This window comes from Orycteropus afer, unplaced genomic scaffold (genome assembly GCF_000298275.1).
Source record: "Orycteropus afer afer isolate SDZICR_OR568_19922 unplaced genomic scaffold, OryAfe1.0 scaffold00005, whole genome shotgun sequence".
NCBI lineage: Eukaryota > Metazoa > Chordata > Mammalia > Tubulidentata > Orycteropodidae > Orycteropus > Orycteropus afer.
The window spans coordinates 333,796-353,835 of NW_006921592.1; the positions used below are offsets into that span (position 1 = coordinate 333,796).

Genomic DNA, 20,040 nt, shown 5'->3' on the forward strand with positions numbered 1-20,040 from the left:
TTTGCTGGTCTGATAGAGTCTGCTGGAACCCTGAGACTATTGCCCCTAGTTGCCCTTCAGGCCTGGAATTGAACCCACTGCTGTGACTTCCATCCAAACAAAAGACAGGCATATGTGCTGAACATTTACATTAGGTAGATACACTCTTTGGAGAGATCAATCATGGGAGAATAGAAGGACTGTGTATACACAGGGAGACAGCTTGGCAGGCAGCAGTGCATGGGAGAGAAGGACACAGGGAAGAGGTAACTATGGGGAGGAAGTGGGAAGAGAGCTGTTGCATTGTGGGAAATTGCAGCCAATGTCATGAGACAAAGTGTATGCGAACTGCTAAATGGAAAATGAATTTTCTCTGTAAACTTTCACCCAAATCACAATAAAATTTTTTTTTTAAAAAAACACCCATATAAAATGTACAGTAAATGGTTTTTAGTATATTCACAGGGTTGTGCAAATATTACTACCATCAATTATAGAGCATTTTCATCAAACCAAAAAGAAGCTCTATACCCATTAGAAGTGATTTCCCATTTCCCCCAATGCTCCTAGTTCTAAGTAATTACGAATGTACTTTCTTTCTCTGTAGATTTGGGTATTGTGGACATTTTACATAAGTGGAATCATGTAGTATGTGATCTTTTGGGACTGATTTCTTACACTTACCATAAAAAAAATACACATTGTAACAGGTATAAGTACTTTTTCTTCTTTTTTTTTATGGCTCAATAATATTCTCTTGTATGAATGTACCACATGTTTCTCCATTTCATCAATTGATGAACATTTGGATTGTTTCCACTTTTTGGCTATTATGAATAATGCTGTTATGAACATATATGTACAAGTTTTTGTGTGAATGTGTTTCCAGTTCTCTTGGATATATACCTAGGAGTGGAATTACTGGGTCATATGGTAACTCTGTGTTAACAATTTGAGGAACGTTTGTTAAATTGTTTTCCAAAATGGCTGTACCAGTTTACACTCTCACCAGCAGTGTAGTGATTTTTTTTTCACCATATTCTTGCCAATGCTTGTTGTTATTACCTGTCTGTTTTCCTGATTTGAGTGAAATTTTACAAAGCAGATTCATTTTACATTCAATAATTAATACACATTTTGTTTTGTGATACTGGTTACATTCCCTGCAGTATAACAGCTCTCTTCCCACTAACTCCTTGTGGTTACCTTTTCCGTGCCCTTCTTGCCTACGCATTCCTGCCTCCCTACCTTTCTCCCTGTGTAAATATTACGCTTCTGATCTCCCATGGTTGATTATTCTAAGGAATGGATCTTCCTAGTGTAGGTGTTCAGCTTATAGGCCTGTCTATGTTTGGCTGAGATTGAAGCCACAGGAATGAGTTCAATTCCAGGCCCAAAGGGTGAGTTGGGGCCGTAGTTTCGGAGGTTTCCCCAGTCTCTATCAGAGCAGTAAGCTGGGTCTTTTTTATGATTTTGAGTTTCATTCCCTATTTTTCTCCTAATCTATCCAGGATCTCCAATTCTGATCCTTTTCCAAGTGGATTGCATTGGTAGCTGGGCACCATCTAGTTCTTCTAAGTCTCAAAGTCATGTAGGTTGAGATTCTCATGGTCCATGAGTCCTTTGGACTATTTCCATGCACCTTTGATTTTCTTCACTCTTCTTTGCTCTGGACGAGGAGAGACCAATAGTTGCATCTTAGGTGGCTGCTCACAAGCTTTTAAGACCCAAGTCACTACTCACGAAAGTAAGATGTAGAACAATATTTTTATATACTGTGTTACACCGACTGAGCTTGATGTCCTCTGTGACCATTGTCCCCAGCCTGCAGACCATGTGACTCCCTCCCTCAAGGAGCTTAGTTGTGACTAAGAGGTTATCCTAACTTTGCCTCCTGTTAGGTTTAAACTGTCTATGGACATCTTTATAGCACATACAAATATATATGTAGGAATATTGTCTGCCAAGCCTATACATTGTTGTTGTTGTTATGTGCCATCAAGTCAGCCCTGACTCATAGCAACACCTCCTTGGGTTTCTGAGGCAGTATCACTACGGAAGTAGATTGCCCCATCTTCCTTCCGAGGAGTGGCTGGTGGGTTTGAACCACCAGCCTTCTGGTTAGCAGTCAAGTGCCTTAGGCACTATGCTATCAGAGCTCCTAACCTATGCATGGTCATGGGTATATTCCATTTGCCTGTCGACACCTGATCTTCTTTCCTGTCTATGTATCCACCTATAGATTGGTGTTTGCTGTTAATGATAATGCAATATTGTGCATGCAATAGTATTTGCCTTTATTGTCTGTATCTCTTATACACCTCTCCATGTTATCCTTTTCCTTATTGATATTGTCTGTGTTTTTTGAAGTGGTATCTCATTGTGGTTTTGATTTGCATTTCCCTAGTGGCTAATTATGTTGAGCTTATTCATGTGCTTATCAGCCATTTGTATATTTTCTTTGGAGAAATGTTTATTCATATACTAGGCCTATTTTTCAATTGAGTAGTCTCTTGATTACAGATACATAATTTGCAAATACTTTTTCCTATTCTATGAGTTGTCTTTTCACTTTCTTGAGGGTGTCTTTTGAAGCGCAAGAGTTTTTAATTATGATGAAGTATAGTTTATCTGGGAGCTCTGATAGCGTAGTGCCTAAGGCACTTGACGGCTAACCAGAAGGCTGGCGGTTCAAACCCACCAGCCACTCCTCCGAAGGAAGATAGGGCAATCTACTTCTGTAGTGATACTGCCTTGGAAACCCAAGGAGGGGTTGCTATGAGTTGGGTTCGACTCGACGGCACATAACAACAGCAACAACATAGTTTATCTATTTTTACTTTTATCAGTTGTGATTTTGTTGCCATGTCTAAGGTTTTGCCTAACCCAAGGTCATGAAGGTTTACTATATATTCTTCTTAGAGTTTTATAGTTTTAACTTTTACGTATAAGTCTGTAATCCATTTTGAGTTAATTTTTGTGTATGTTATGAGAAATGAGTCCAGTTTCATTCTTTTGCATATGGCTATCCAGCATAATTTGTTGAGTAATCTATGCTTTTGTCTTGGAGCTCAGGAATTCTGGTTGACATCTTGAGCCTTCTTTTTTGTGCTGTTTGCTATTTGAAGTCTTTTGACCCTTGATCATTCTAGGTATGGCTGAAGAACTAGGGTAGTTAATATTTGTAATAACAGTAATAATAACACCAATAACAATAAATATGTAAGATGCATGCTGTATTAGTCTCCTGTGGCTGCTGTAACAAAATACTACAACTGGGTGGCTTATGAGAACAGAAATTTGTCTCATAATTCTGAAGGTCAAGAGTCCAAAATAAGGATATCAACCATGTTGCTTCCTTCTGAGGGCTCTGAGGGGACATCTGACCCATGCCTCTCTTCTAGCTTCTGGTGGCTCCCTGCAGTCCTTGGCATTCCTTGTTTACTGCTCTGCCTCCTATAATTGCTGCCTCCTTTGTCACATGCCCATTTCCCCTCGGTCACTCTCTGTGTCTCTTTTCCTTTTTTATAAAGATGTCATTCAGATTGGATTAGGACTCACCCTACTCCAATGTGACTTTATGTTAATTTAACTGTTAACATCTCAAATTACCTTATTTCCAAACAAAGTCATATTCACAGGGACTGATGTTAGAACTTCAGCCTATCTTTCTAAGGTATAGGATTCAGTACAATAGGACATACATTTACCCACTAATTCTAGGAGGTATTATTAGTATCCTGATTCTGAGGAAATGAAGGCACAGACAGGTTAATTCACATAGAAGTGGCAGAGCTGGGATCCAAGTGCAGGTGATCTGTCTCTAGAGTAGTGCTTTTAGTCACTTAACTTGTTTGTGTGGGTCTGTTTCCATAGCAGGCTTGTCCAAGAGGGAGGGCTGCCTGAGAGCCCTGCCTGAGGGCTATAGTGATTGATGGGCTCCCTTTAGGGAGTGGTTGAGAGAAGCTGCCAGATGACCCCTTGTATCAAAAAGACTACTTGACTCAGCCCACAGGGATCCCTATACCCTCAGGCAGATTACCCGACTCAGAGAAGAGTTCACTCGTGTCAGCTGGTGGTCAAATGCTTCTCTCCTACCTGTTCCTTTTGCACCTTCAAAGATTTTGTCAATATTTTTTTTAATGCCTAATTATGAAAATTCTCAAAGTTATAGAAAGTTTGAGCAAATGAAACAATGAATGGCCATATGCCCTCCACTTGGATTCAATAACTGTTAACATTTGGCCGTATTTGCTATGTCACTATGAGTCGGAATCCACTCGATGGCCATGTTTTTTTTTTAATATAAATAGAAGGAGCTCTGGTGGTGTAGCGCCTAAGGCATTTAACTGCTCACCAGAAGGTTGGTGGTTCAAACCCACTAGCCACTCTGCAGAAGGAAGACTGGGCAATCTACTTCTGTAAAGATTTAGCACCTCGGAAACCCAAAGGTGGTCACTGTGAGTTGGAATCAACTCGATGGCTGTAGGTTTTGTTTTTTGGTTTTACATATAAATAGATATTTTATGTTAAACCATTTCAAAGTTGCAAGTTTCATGATACTTCACCCTATATACTTTAAGACATTTTTCTACATCAACATGATAACATTATCATGCCTAAGAAAACCACTAGTACTTTCCTAATGTCATCTTATATTCAGCCCGTATTTAAATTTCCCTGATTGTTCCAAAATGCTTTTTAAAATAACTTCTTAATCAAAAACCTAAATATGATTTGTGCACCTTTCTCTATGTGTAAGTGTAGAACTTGATGAATTTTTACAAAGTGAATTCCTTGGTGTATACTAGCTTTTTTAAAAAAAAATCCAGGAAGCAATCCAATTTTATTTGCATTTGATTGTTCTGTTTCTTTAGTCTTTTTATTCTATTCTTCCTGCTTCTTCTTCTTCTTTTTCTTTACCCAAGAATTGACTTTGTGAAGAGATGAGTTAAGCTGTGTGTATGTATACACCCACACTTTTTTTTTTTAGTGGAGAATTTCAATCTAAGGCAAATCCTTCTCAAGAGCGTTGATTTTCATTTTTGGGAGTTGTAAGACCTGATTCTAACTTGCTTCAACCTTGAGAAGCTAAGAACAGTGGAACAGGAGTAAGAAGCAGGACAGAAAGAGAATTAGAGCAGCGCAGAGAAAGGGGTAAAAGAATAATGGAGAAAGGGAAATAGTGTCTCAGGAACCATAGATCTGCTGTCCTTGTTTAAAAACTGACTTTCTGCAGCCTCTCTTACCTTCAAATCCAAATGTGGTTTTGCCACCTCATTCCCAAGAGGCACAGCAGACGAGCTCCTGACCCTTTGACCTTATTAGAATACAGATCTCCTGCGGGATCCTCTGACTTTCTGGGGACTCTCATTAGGATGTTTTCTTCCTAGTTCTTAGCTACATCCCTAGTGTGAGACTGTTCATTGAGGGGTGGCAGGGCTATCCAGGTTAAATGGAAGAGTTACGGAGCCAGACATGAGCTGACAGAATCCCTTTCTCTGCTAAGCCTGATTGCTTGGCCTGTGAGAAGTCACTTTCCTGAGAAATAAGGGGTGATGTGCTGAAAGGGAGCCTGGGCCAACTGAGGGCTCTGCAAGAGAACTGGGGGAAAGGGGCGTTTGGTAAAGACAGTATTTTCATTTTCTAAGCAAGGAGGTCTGAAAGTGCCCTGATATTTACACATTTTCACCAGGAATAAGCAGCTCTAAGTTGTAAGTGCTCTCCTTGTAGCTGTGTCCCAAACTGATGAACATTTGCGTCTCACTCTGGTAGAGAAAGGAAAAGGCCTTTCACCGCCATTGAAAGAGAAATGGGAAATAGATGTTATTATTATATTTTAAACACTTTATAAAAAGAAACTCAGGAGACAGCCATAAGATGAGTAAATTGTAAACATCTTTGAGAGGAATGGAAGACAGCTGGTTCTGTTCACAGTGATGGGCCTGTGTTTGGTTTGTTTGGCAAGAACTGGTCTAGATGTTGGTAATATATCTGTCAAGCTTCTGGAAGAAGTTTAAAGGGTGTTGTGGGGTAAAGAATTGCATTACCTTAAGTAATTTGGCCTTTGTTCTTGGTTTCTGAGTGCAAAAAGAGCGTGGTGGCAGTGTTGTTCACCCTCCTGTAACTTCACAAGAGGGACTTGTAACTTCACCATCAGCAGCTTTAGCCCAATGCTGATTCCTGTGAGGCAGAAGTCAGACATGCCGCCACCCTGCAACCTTTTTATCAATCCTAACACTACCACCCTTCCCAGGGAACTCTACTTCTTTGCTGGGCATGATAATTCATTGCAGTGGCCACACAGAACCCACAGACAATACTCACAATTATGGAGTTTATTAGGGAAGTCACAGGCTACAATTCAGGATTAGAAATGGCTCAGGATACAGTTCTTCATTCAGGACAGCTTCTTAGCTGTGTGGCAGGCATATTTTTCTCTGGCCTTGGCCTCTGCTTTGCTTGCACTAAGTGTTAGAAAGCTCTTTTAGCTTTGTAGATAGGTGCCCAGAGAGGCACCCCACTCCACCAGTTAGCCTCCTGCCTGAAAACACTTAGCTAGTTTTCTTGCTCCCCGGGCTGGGAAGCCCACTGTTCTGTCTCATGCTGGTCTCTTGGTTCTGGTGCTTCTGCTACTGCCATCTCTCTGCCATCTCAGCACAGGGATCTCAGGCCCAAGGACTCGCTCCACACCTGGTTCTTCTCTCCTGATGGTAGTGAGATCACTCATCTCTCTGCCTCTGCGATGGCTCATTTTAAGCCCAGTGGATGGCAAAATTGACTAATCCCTACTTTAGGGTTCCATACACCTTATTTTCATGGTCCCTCCTCCACAAGGGTGCCATGCACTTTATTTACATTATTAACAAGCTATCCAATCCCCTTGGTGGACCATACACACCTCATATTTGCATAGTCCCACCCAGTTATCTGGTGGAAGTACAAAGATATTGGCTGTAAGAGCCATATTAACTAATTCATTGCACTACACTGAGAGATAGCTGCAAACTCTAGGAACTTCCTGAATATTTAAAGTGCCTTTGTTATTTAGAAAGAGCTTTGGTGGAGCAGTGGTTAAAACACTTAGCTGCTGACCAAAAGGTTGTCCATGCTAACCCACCAGCTGTTTTGAGGGAGAAAGATGTGGCAGTCTGTTTCCTTAAAGAAAGATTACAGCCTTGTAAACTCTATGGGGCAGTTCTACTCATGGGGTCTGAGGAGCAAAGGCTCAGAGGCAACCAAGTCAGTACATATGTGAGCTCCTGAAATAGGTTTAAAGTAGTATGAGTCAGGGCTTTGTGAATGGTAGGGCTTTATTTTTTTTGTTGGTCGCCTTGGTGCTAGGTGATCGATCGGAGCATTCTTTTTCCTAAGTAAGATTTTCATTTCATTTCTTGTTTATTTATTTTTTTGCAGTGCCATTGTGTCATGTTCAGATAACTTTGCTCACGATTCTAGATCTTTGTATTAAAATGTTTTCCAAACTAAAGTATGTTGAATCAAATAAGTGGCTACATTAATTATCACACATTCTGACATATGTCTTACTAACCAGTGACTAATCAGTGGTTTGGAGCTTGGACTGGATGTTTCTGAGGACATAGATGGTTAGATTGTAAACGTGACCACCCAATAATCTTGTTTCAGTGGGAAAATGTAACCTGAGTTGTAAGAACTTGTTGTTTCCACCCTCTCGCTCACCACCCCCACTCCTTCTTTCTTTGCAGTGATAGGATAGAAGTTAGAACCCTTTCCGTTTTCTTTCCCAGGAAGTTATGAGTTCTTCCAGAAAGTGGTAGCCATTTTCTTGCACTCAGGGAGACTAAGTCAGGTGTTTGCCTTTCAAGTATTGTCTGTATATGTTCTAGAATATTATTAAGAATACATGATACTTGTATGGAGTGTTTATCACAAATACTAGATTTTCCTTCCTTCTTTCCTTCGTTAATTGCTCAATATTGTTTAGAACCGACTATGTTTTTTGTGTCTTTGGTTCAGATTTTGTGCCCTACTGGGAAAAAAAATGTATTTTATTTTTCATTTATTTTCAACAGTGTCAAAAGGCTGCATGTAGTTGGGGAAAAGAAAAGCACAAAGGATTAAATTAGTATCAGTGGTATTTTCTTGGGAAGTTAAAAGATGAATGAAAGAAAGGCATCTGAGGCTGTGTTAGTAATTTTTGAATTAAAAATTTTTGCTTTTTTACAAGTTTCTTTTCATGAGGAAGGAATCTGGGAGTTACTGACATTAAAGAAGTACACACACACAGTAACGGGTGTCCTTTGGGAGCAGTGTTATTTCTGGGTAAAATGGAGCTCTGGTGGCATAGTGCCTAAGGCACTTGACTGCTAACCAGAAGGCTGGTGTTCAAACCCACCAGCCACTCCTCGGAAGGAAGATGGGGCAATCTACTTCCATAGTGATACTGCCGTGGAAACCTAAGGAAGGGTCGCTATGAGTTGGATCCAACTCGATGGCAGTGAGTTTGGTTTTTTTTGGTTGGCATTGGATGCACATGTTTAACTGTTCAGAGAGATTTTTTGAAGTGTTAATAAAACGTTGACTGATTAGAGTACTAGGTGTAATGCCAAACAAATGACATGGGAAGGCTAAACCAAGGGAAGAAGGCTATCCAGATCCACCTCCACTGAGGAACATTCCTATGAGCCTGATGCTTATGAATCTGGGAGGAGACCATAGGGTTAGCGACAAATGTGGGCCCAGTGAATGGGACAGTGAGAACAGTTGCAGGCTAGATGGGGATGGGCTCATGGAGAAAGTGCTAAGTTAAAGTATTGGTGTAGGAAGAACGAGAAGTGGCTATGGTTCTGGGTTTATGAAAAGTTTGTAAATTGATAAGTACATTTATTGATGACACATGCATTGAATGTCTTCTAGGTAGTTTACAGACATTATCTTTTTTAAAGTGTTGTTCCTTCCAACGCCTTTTGAGGTATTACTCTTTTGCAAGTAAGGAAATGAGACTCACAGGGGTTAAGTAATTTTCTCAAGGTAGGGGCAAATCTTGTCTTTGCTGCCAGTTGTGTGGTAAGGATCAGCATAAATCCAGTCCCTAAAAGCAATTGATTCAGTCATGAATGCTGCCCTCACAGCACTCTCTCTCTGACACTTGCTACCCTTCAGATGGCCAAATAGGCAGACACCAGGTACAGGTCTGGGGAGTCCACATGACCTGCTGGCCACAGGTTCAGGACTGGTTTTCAACTACCTCTCCAAGATGCCAGCTGCAACCTTGGGAGTCCACATGACACCCTAACTTTCTAATTTGCTTGTTTTCTCTGCCCCTTTGGGTTTAGTGATTCACTGGATGACTCACAGAATGTCATAAAGAATATACCATACTTAGAACTATAGGTTTATTACAGCAAAAAAAGTTTAATGTAGCCAAACAAACAAACAAAATCAAATGAAGAGACACACAGAATGAAGTTTGGGAGGGTTCCCAGCGTGGAGTTTCCGTGTCCCAGGAATGCACTAACTTTCCCAAAGAGATGTTTCTGCCAACTAGGAAGCCCTCTGAGCCTTCATGCTCAGGGCTTTTATTGGCTTCACCGTGTGAACTAACCTCCTGAGGTTAGTCAGGCACTCTGGTGGTGTAGTGCCTAAGGCATTTGATTGCTAACCAGAAGGTTGGTGGTTCAAACCCACCAGCCACTCCTTGGAGCAAGACTGGGCAATCTATTTCTGTAAAGATTTACTGCCTTGGAAACCCAATGGGGGTCACTATGAGTTGGAATCAACTTGATGGCAGTGAGTTTGGTTTTTTTTTGGTTTGAGGTTACTCTACGTCAGGTCACTAGGTGGTCCCTACTGGTCTGGTCAGCCTCCACGCAGCCTCAGCTATGCTCCAGCTCACAGGAACTAAGAACAAAGGTCAGACTGCCTCTTTGTTTTTTTTTTTTGAGGATATGAAAAGATTGCTCACATTCTGAGGTTGTCTGGAGAGAACAGGGCAGGCACCCAGGGTGGTCCGGAATGACTTTAGTGGAGGAAACAGCAGGTGTCAGGCATGCTGAGGCTTTCTTATTAGCTTCCTCAGACATGGGGAAGAGGAAAAGGTAGGGCTTAAAAGCTGTCAGCTGTCAAAAATGGGGTCATACTCATTATTACGTTTTAAAATTTAACTTTCCAACTGTTCACTACTAGTATGTATTGCCTGTGTACCCTGTGACCATGCTAAAACCCAAACCCAAACCCAAACCCAAACCAAATCAGTTGCCATTAGTCGATTCTGAGTCAGGGCAACCCCATTTATGTCAGAGAACTGTGCTCCATAGGGTTTTCAATGGCTATGACCTTTTGGAAGTAGATCGCTAGGGCTTCCTTTTGAGACCATCCAGAGGTGGATGTGAACCATCAACCTTATGGTTAGCAGCCAAGTACTTAACTATTTGTACCACTCAGGAACTCCTGTGACCTTTGCTAAACTCACATTTTTAAAAAAATAGTATTTTATTGAGTTTCTGATAAAAGTTACACAGCAAGTTAGGTTCCCATTTGATAACTTTTACACAAAGTGTTCATTGACTTTAGCTACATTAATCACAATTTGTCAACATTCTCTTTAATTTTGTTCTGTTTGTCCTCTTCCCAGTACTCTACTTTCTCTGCCGCCTTATCTTCTCATCTTTGCTTTTGAGAAATTGTTTTTATTATTATTGTTTAATTTTTATTGTGATTTGGGTGAAAGCTTACAGAGAAAATTCGTTTTCCATACAGCAGTTCATACACATTTTGTTTCATGACACTGACTGCAATTCGCCACAGTGTAACAGCTCTCTTCTCACTTCCTCCCTGTAGTTACGTCTTGCTTCTGTCCTTCCCTCCCATGCACTATCCACTCCCCGCCCAGCTGTCTCCCTGTGCAAACACTGCCCTTCTGTTTTCCCATGATTGATGGCTCCAAGGAATGTATCTATCTGATGTAAATGTTCAACCTGTATGCCTGTCTGTTCTTTGGCTGGAAGCCACAGGATTAAGTTCACTTCCAGACGTGAAGGGTAACTAGGGGGTATAGTCTCAGGGGTCTCACCAGGCTCTATCAATACCAGCAAACCTGGTCTTTTCATGATTTTGAGTTTTGCTCCACATTATACTCCCACTCTATCCAGGATCTCCTGCACCAATTCTCCTGTGAGTGGTTGGCAGTGGTAGCTGGGATCCATCTAGTTCTTCTGGTCTCATGGTCGTGTACACAGGCTGAGGATCCCATGGTCTACCAGTCCCTTGGACTAATTATTTCCATGTATCTTTGCTTATCTTTGTTCTTCTTTGCTCTGGATGAGGAGAGAATGATTGTTGCATCTAGATGGCTACTTGCAAGCTTTTAACCGCAGCTTTTGAGAAATTACTGATCTTGAGGTCTCCTACTGATGTTTTTAAGTAGTACACTGATCTTATGGTATTGCATCCTTTATTTTGGGTGCCATTCTGGTATTTCACTAGAAGGTGATCTCTAGGTTTAAAGAGTGTCTTGGTTCTGGGTTTAAAGAGTGTCTCAGGACAATACTTCCAGTTTGTCTGGCTTATTTATTATTATCATGATAAGATTCTTTTTCTTTAGTTTAATAATTTATTGTGTTTATTTATGCTATTGAAAATATGCACAGTAGAATATTCTTCTTATTGTTAGGGGTTTTAAAGTTAGTTCCAATATATAGTGATGCTTATACAACATAACGAAACAGTGCCCAGTACTGTGTCATCCTTATAGTTATAGCCCATTGCTGTAGTACCATGTCAGTCCCTCTGGTTGAGGGCCTGACTTTTTTCCTCTTACCCTCTGCTTTACCCTCTGCTCCATACCTATAATATGTCTAAAGTACACGAGACGTCACTTATAAGGAGCATTCTGGCAGTACTTCTTCCAAGACAGATTGGTTCATTTTTCTGGCAGTCCACAGTATATTCAATATTCTTTGCCAACTCTATGATTCAAAGGCATCAATTCTTCTTTAGTTTTCCTTGTTCGTTGTCCAGCTTACCTATGCATAATGAGGTGATTGAAAATACCATGGGTTAGGTCAGGCACACCTTACTCCTCAAAGCGACATCTTTGCTTTCTAACGTTTTAAATTTATTAAGGGTTACTTTGTGGCCTAACATATGGTCTGTCCTGGAGAATGTTCCATGTGCACTGGAAAGGAGTGTGTATTGTGCTGTTGTTGGGTGAAGTGCTCTGTAGATGTCTATAAGGTCAAGTTGGTGGATTTTGTTGTTTAGTCCTTCCGTGTCTTTGTTGAGTTTCTTTCCAGTTGTTCTATCTTTCATTGAAAGTGGTGTATTAAAGTTTCCTACTATGACTGTGAAGTCACCTGTTTGTGTTTTCAATTCTGTTAAAGTCTGGTTTATATACTGTCTGGCTTTTTAAAAGTTTTTTTTTTTTTTAATAAGAATTTGAGTCTTCTCCATATTTTTTCCCCATTTGATCTGGGATCAACTATTGTGGCCCAGTCAGAACCATCAGTGGTGATAGCCAGGTACCTTCTAGTTCTTCTGGTCTCAGGGTAGATGAGGACATGGCTCTTGTAGACGTGTTTCTTCACTGTGCTTTTGGTTACCTTCTTATTGTTTCACTCCTGGTGAGTCGAGACCCGTAGATGTCCAAATTGCTTTCTGTACCTCATGGTCACTCAGCTAGGAAATGAATGGGCTGGGAATTGAACCCACATTTATCTTTCTCCAAGTTCTTGTCTTTTGTTTCATCTTCTGTTTTAAATTTAACTTTCATTTTTTAATCAAAGTTATAGATGCACTTTATTTAAAGGGTCAAATAGTACTATAAGTCTTAATAAGGAATATTCAGTACCTCATCCTCTTCTCGAAAGGAAACCCCTCTCAACCATTCTTTTGATATTTACCTCTATATTTCTAAATAAAATGCTGATAATGCTGGATCTTGATTTTTTTAGGGATTGTGACAATTAAGACATAGCTTTTTTTTTTTTTTTTTTTTCACAACACCTACCTTCTACTACACATTTTTTCAACTCCTCCTCTCAGTATTGTTATATCATGATTTTGGCCTGAGTAGTAGTCAAAGTTTACCTTATTTATGTTGATTTTGATGACTTTTTCCTATCCCATAGAAACCAGGAAAGAGTGGTTGGAGGGGTTTCCAACCGCTAAGGGAGACAAACTTGTCTGTTGGTTTGTCCTACTGTGGTGACGTGTTGCTGTGAGTCTTGAGGCTGTGCCACTGGTGTTTCAAACCCAGCGGGATGCACATGGTGCACAGGTATCAGCCCGGCTTGCAGATGGACACAGAGTAGGAAGAAGGAGGAGGCCATCTACTTCTCAAAGAAGTGGCCAGGAAAACCTTATGAATAGCAGAGAAACACTGTCTGATACATTACTGCACAACTTTATGAATAGTCCAGAAATAGCAAGGATCATGGAGCTGGCATGGGATTGGGCAGTGTTTCGTTCTGCTGTGCATGGGGTCGCTATGAGTTGGAAACGACTTGATGGCACCTAACAACAACAACATTTTGTAAAACATTTTATTCTTCCTCAAATTAACAATGGTCTTTTCCTCACTGTTTGCTTGTTTTTTCTATGTATCATTCATTCAACTTTCGACTCTCCTCTCATTGCATGCCTCTTTTCAATATATTAAAACACATTGGGTATTCTACCAGTTTCATCTTAGAAGACTCTCCTGACTTGCTGCAATCTGGATTGGTTGTCCACTAGGCTCGACATCTCCTCTTGGTATTTCCTTTCACCATTAGTTTGGGGATTCCCTTCATCTCTCTGTCGAGTTGGATTCTCCGTGTCCTAGATTCCACAGCTTATGTTTTCTTAGCTTTATCCCTCATTTTGATGGTGTATATATTCTAGTAATTTCTTTAGAAAAAGGTACATGTGAAAAGCATTTTTAGAAAACTTGCTTATATATTTAAAAAATCTTTTATTTCACTAATTCTATTAGAAATTGTCATTGGTTTTCTACAGTGCTTGTTGTTGTTATGTGCTGTCAAGTTGGCCCCGACTCATAGCGACCCCTCCTTGGGTTTCCAAGGTGGTATCACTACGGAAGTAGATTGCCCAATCTTCCTTCCGAGGAGTGGCTGGTGGGTTTGAACCACCAGCCTTCTGGTCAGCAGTCAAGTGCCTTAGGCACCCTATGCACAGCAAAATGAAACACCTCCCTGTCCTGCGCCAGCTCCGTGATCCTTGCTATGTTTGAGCCATTGAATGGTTGTACTATTTTCTAACTGCTTCTTAAATAGACTCCCAATCAATTATCGTATTTTTAACCTCACTTTCACTTCCAGAGGTATCTGGTGCCACCCATTTTTGAACACTTGAGGGTTCTGAGGAGTAAGTCCTGCTGGGTTTTGGCTTTTCTCATTGTTTTTGTAGGATTCCATTTTCTCAGGACCACTGAGTCAGTTAACACTTGTCTTTCAGCTTTCTAGCTTCCAAAATATTTGTGCTGTTCCCCTGTCTCTCTGTCCTTATGAATTTCTACATATGGACTTTTTCTTTACTACCATTTTAGTGGGCTTTGAGGAACTTGTAGAGCTAAATGCTTATGTTCAATCCACCATTAAAAATCCTATTCATTTCAAAGCTATTCTGCCTTCCCACAATTACTGGAACAATTTATTTCTTTAAGCAGGCATAGTTAGGTACATCCTGGGCTTGAAGCAGTAGGGAAGTAAGGAACAAAATAAAAGTCCCTAGGCAGTAGGGAAAGGTCAACCTATTTAGAGAATGAAATTTTGCATTAAAAAAGACACTCAACAACACCATGCTGTGATAGCCATACTTATTTAATGATTTATGTGGCAGGGATTATGAGGAACTTTTAGCAGGTATGAACAAGTTGAAGGTGCTGCTCCTTCTTGATTGACCCAAGTTTACCATCCATTCTTTTATGGAGTCTCTTCATTAAGACCTGGAACAAACTAGGGAACACAATTGCAAGAGACCAGAGTTGAGGTTAACTGCACACTAACCAGAAAAACAATATGTTTTGCAGAAGCAACCAGTAGAATTACAGTAAAATACTCATGATTCAAGTTAGTAACAAAACATAAAACCAATAGCATCAAAGTCTTACCTCATGTTGACAGTCCTTGAGAGAGGACCCACTCTTGGGAGGCACATCTTACCCTTCAAGGGTACAGGGTGAAGGGAGGGGAGTACCAGCCCTTTTGTGTCCTATCATCTTTCAAGTTCTAGAAAGATATTTCTTTGTAAACTCTGGGCTTTTCTGTTTCTCGAGAGTAAATCCCAATCATGACTAGCTTTTGGGAACTAGAGCCCATGGTGTTCACGTCATCGGGCAAGTGATGACTAATGCAAGGAGAGAACAATAGAACTGGGATTAAAGAGCAGAAAAAAATAGGTTAAATATAAAGGAAGTTTTGCAGAGAAGTTGTATCAGTCAAGGTCCCAGCAGGAAATACCAGGTTACCAGTTGCCGGTTAAGTTGATTCTGACTTATGACAACCCCATGTGTGTGAGAGTAGAACTGTGCTCCATAGGGTTTCCGGGGCTGATGCTTTGGAAGTAGATCGCCAGACCTCTCGTCTCAAATGCCTCTGGGTGGACTTGAACCACCACCCTTTTAGTCAGCAGTTAGGGATATTAACTGTTTGCACAACCAAGGAACTCTAGCAGGAAATAGATGGCACAATAAAATTAAGGTAATTTGATAGTTAATGAAGAGACTATTCACAAAGCTTTATGCAAGGTGTAGGGAATTATGAGGCTGTTACTCGCTCTCAGCCTAAGGAAGAAGTGGGAGTATTGAGGAGCATTGAGGAGAATCTGGGAGTCAGAGTCATGTACAGAGGACCGCCTTAAGAGGAGCTGTGGCTTCTATCAAGGGACACAGCCAGCCAGTGTATGCAGAGAAGGAACCAGAAGAATAACTTGATAAATTGCCTTTCTTACTTTAAAAATTCATTGCCATCTAGTCCATTCCAACTCACAGTTACCCTATAGGACAGAATGGAACTGCCCCATAGGGTTTCCTAGGCTGTAATCTTTGTGGGAGTGTATTACCACATCTTTCTCCCATAGAGTGGCTGGTAGATTTGAACCATTGACCTTTTGGTTAGCATTTCAGCTCTTAACCACTGTGGCTCCTTTCCCCATCATGGCTCCTTTTGTTATTTTAAGTTTCTTTTTTACAGCCAGCTTCTAGCAATAGGATACCAATAAAAAAACTTTTTCATGCACTTGCATTATGCAGTGGCTACCTGTTCTGGTTACCTAGTGCCTCTCTGACAAGAAATATACCACAATGTGGATGGCCTTAACAAATAGGAGTTTATTCTTACAATTTGGAGGCTTTAAGTCGAAATTCAAAGTGCCAGGCTCTAGGGACTGGGTGAAAGCCCCTCAACCTTGGGGTCCAGCTCTGCCTCCTGCTCCCAGCCCACTGGAGCTAGAGGCATTTCTTTAGACAGCTGTTGGCTGCTGAGGCTGAGAAGCCCCAAGATTGACAAGTAAAAAGGCACAGTCCCGATGTTACCAATCCACATGGCAGGCCATTAACTTAAGTTCATTGTAAGTCCCAAGGTCTTAAGAGCACAGCAGGCTGCTGAGCAACGACACGGCTACATGCAGGATCCAAGCGTGCCATAGGCATGAGACCATTCTCAAAGCTTCTCCTTAAATACAGGAAGCAGACCACATTCCCAAAGGCAGCTACCCAGCTGCTTGTGGTAGATCCCACCATGGAGTTGATTGCCAGTCTCATCACGGGGAATAATTACCACCAGCTGCCCAGCCACTCAACCAGGGCCAGCCAAGTTAAAACACAAACATAACTACCACACTACCTCTTGATAGAATTATTTAAAAGTTGACTTTATTTATAACTCAAGGAGAAAAAGCAATTAAAATATTTTAAATATGGGTCCAATGCTATGGATGTAAGCCTTTCCTTAAGACAATACCAAACCCACTGCCATTGAGTCGATTCCAACTCATGGTAACCCCTATTGGGTTCCCGAAACGGTAAATCTTTATGGAAGTAGATTGCCCAGTCTTGCTTCCACTGAGTGGCTGGTGTGTTTGAACCACCAACCTTCTGGTTAGCAGTCAGATGCCTTAGGCACTGTGCTACTAGAATTCCTTTAAGAAAGTACCAGGTACTTAAAATGCAGTGTACTTACAATGAAACAATTAGCATCTTTCCAAAAACAATTACTGGCTCTTTCTGCCCATGTTTTGTAGTATGATACATTTGATTTTGATGAACTTCAACACTGTGGAATACTGTGGCCTTCTATGGCTTGTATTTATGGTGGGCAGGTTTCAGCAGAGCTTCCAGACTAGGATAGACAAGGAAGATAGGGCTGGCTAGTTATTTCTAAAAACTAGCCAATGAAAACCTTATGGATCGTGGAACAAAACCTAAAATCATCAACAAAACAAAACAAAACAAACCCAACCAGGTTTACTGGTCTAATAGAGCTTGGTAAGACCCCCCCCCCCCCCGAGACTATGGCCCTTAGTTACCCTTCAGGTCTGGAAATGAACTCACTCCTGTGGCTTCCAGCCAAATAACAGACAGGCATGTAGGGTGAACATTTACACCAGGTAGATATACTCCTTAGAATGACTGATCATGGGAGAACAGAAGGGCAGTATTTGTACATGGAGATGGCTCGGGGGCAGGAATGCACAGGAAAGAAAGACACAGGGAAAAGGTAACTATAGGGAGGAAGTGGGAAGAGAACTGTTACATTGTGGGGAATTACAGTTAATGTCATGAAACAAAATGTGAATCAACTGCTGTATGAATTTGCTCTGTAAACTTTCACCCAAATCACAATAAAAAGAAAAAGAATTAAAGACTGTTAGCAAGACAAAAGAAAACCTTATGGATCACAACAAAATATTGTCCAACACAGTGCTGGAAGATGAGCCCCTTAGGTTGGAAGGCATTCAAAATATACAGTGGCCACAATAGACTAGAGCATACTGTTCTGGTTATCTACCCAGTGCCGCTCTGACAAGAATATACCACAAATGGGATGGCTTGAAGAAACAGAAGTTTGTTCTCTTACAGTCAAAGAGTCAGGCTGGGTGAAAGCCCCTCAACCTTGGGCTTCAGCTCTGCCTCCTGCTCCTAGCCCACTCAAGAGAGAGGCTTTTCTTCACTCAGCTGCTGGCCGCTGAGGCTGACAAGCCCAAGATTGACAAGGAAAAAAACACAGTCCTGATGTTACCAAACCACACGGCAGGCCATTAATTCAAGTCCACTGAAAGTCCCAAGGTCAGCAGAGCATGGTAGGCTGCTGAACAACAACTCGGCTACATGCAGGGTTCAAGCGTCCCCAAGGCTTCTCCTTATATATAGGAAACAGACCACATCCCAAAGGCAGCTACTCAGCTGCTCACAGTAGATTCCACCATGGAGTTGATTACCAGTCTCATCATGGGGAATACTACATCCAGCTTCCCAGCCACTCAACCACGCCCAGCCAAGTTGACACACAGACTTAACTACCACACATACAATAATCATGAAGATGGTACAGGACTGAATAACATCTCCTTCTGTTACACATGGGGTCTTCATGAGTTGGAGCCAACTTGGTGGCAACTAACCTAACACATAACACAAAAAAACCAAACTCACTGCCATTGAGTCATTTCCAACTCATAATGACCCCCATTGGATTTCTGAGGCTGTAAATCTTTACAGAAATAGATCACTTGTCTTCCTTCCGCAGAGTGGCTGGTGGGTTTGAACCGCTGACCTACCTGTTAGCGGTCAAGTGCCTTATCCACTATGCCATAGAGCTCCTTAACACATAACATGGAATGTATCAATTGTAAAGATCAGGATTTTCACTCATAAGCTGCCAGCTTTTCTTCCAGGCTGGCTCCATCTCTTTCCTGATTGTGGTCCTGGGTGAATTTCGTTGGTTGTTCACATCTTTTGCACTGTTAGCAAGTGTAATGGCCTCTGTCTGGCTTCTGCCTATTATGGCTCTGAACTCCTTGACTTGCCTGGGTTCCACTAATATCTGAGAGCTCCCCATTTGTCTACTTGACTGTTGATCCCAAGAACTCAAGAAAAAGAAGAATGGCTCAAGGAGGAAGTAGCCAGGGTTTAGTGTAATGCAGCAAGAAAAAATAAGGGAGTAATCAAGCCTATTTGCAAAGGCAGAAAAATGAGACTTGAAATTCTTGAGAAGTCTTGAGAATCAATGACATTCCTCAGCATTTAAAATATTCTGAAATGTGGAAAAAAGCTTGTATGTTAAAAATATGGCTGTGATTTTTTAAAAAAAGTTTTATCTAGGAAGAGAATATGAGATATTTTATTCAGTCAAGACTGTTTCTGAATTTTGCACCAGCTGTCTTTTTCTAACTGCCTATTCACCTCTTGCCATTTCAGGTCAACCTCTTTGTGCTGCTTTCTGTGGTTTGTGTCCTCCTAAATCTAGCTGGATTTATCCTTGGCTGCCAAGGGGCCCAGTTTGTGGCCAGCGTGCCCAGGTGTGATCTGGTAAGCAGTCCTAGAACACCACTGTGAATCTGGGAGGACCCTATACTGTCTGGCTTTCTTGGGGTGCCAGTGGGTGGCTGGCAGCAGTTCTGAAGTGAAACCTGAGGTTGGTTAAAGGAAAAGGGTGGGGGGGATGACAAAGACCTGCCTGCTAATTATTGTATTAAGGTTATCAATTATTTTTTTCCAAAGAAGGGACCAGCCAGCAAAGCCCCAGGAAGCACAGCACCATAATGTGTCATGAGTTTGTGAATGGGTATTCTCAAAATACAAGTCAGCAGTCCTTTATCCGAAAACTTTGAGGACTTAGTGTGTTTCAGCATTCAGTGTTTCAGATTTTAGAAGACAGATATGATGCATATACCACTCATTCTGTAACACCCAGAGAAGTCTGGGTCAATAGGCTGTTGTCAAGACTTCGGTTTTCAACCAAAGGTGCATGGAAACAATTAGTCCAAGGGACTGGTAGACCATGTGATCTTCAGCCTATATGACCATGAGACCAGAAGAACTAGATGGTGCCCTGATACCACTGTCAACCACTCAGAGGGGGA

At 41.3% G+C, this 20,040-nt stretch overlaps 1 protein-coding gene across 1 annotated transcript in view; it reads left to right on the forward strand.

Moving 5' to 3' along the window:
• Positions 1-20,040, forward strand: part of FAM189A2 (family with sequence similarity 189 member A2) — a 79,281-nt gene that overhangs the window by 24,057 nt on the left and 35,184 nt on the right. Inside the window, exon 3 of the mRNA XM_042780576.1 lies at positions 19,376-19,486. Within this exon, the coding sequence (XP_042636510.1) occupies positions 19,376-19,486 (111 nt within the window). The remainder of the gene's footprint in view (positions 1-19,375; positions 19,487-20,040) is intronic.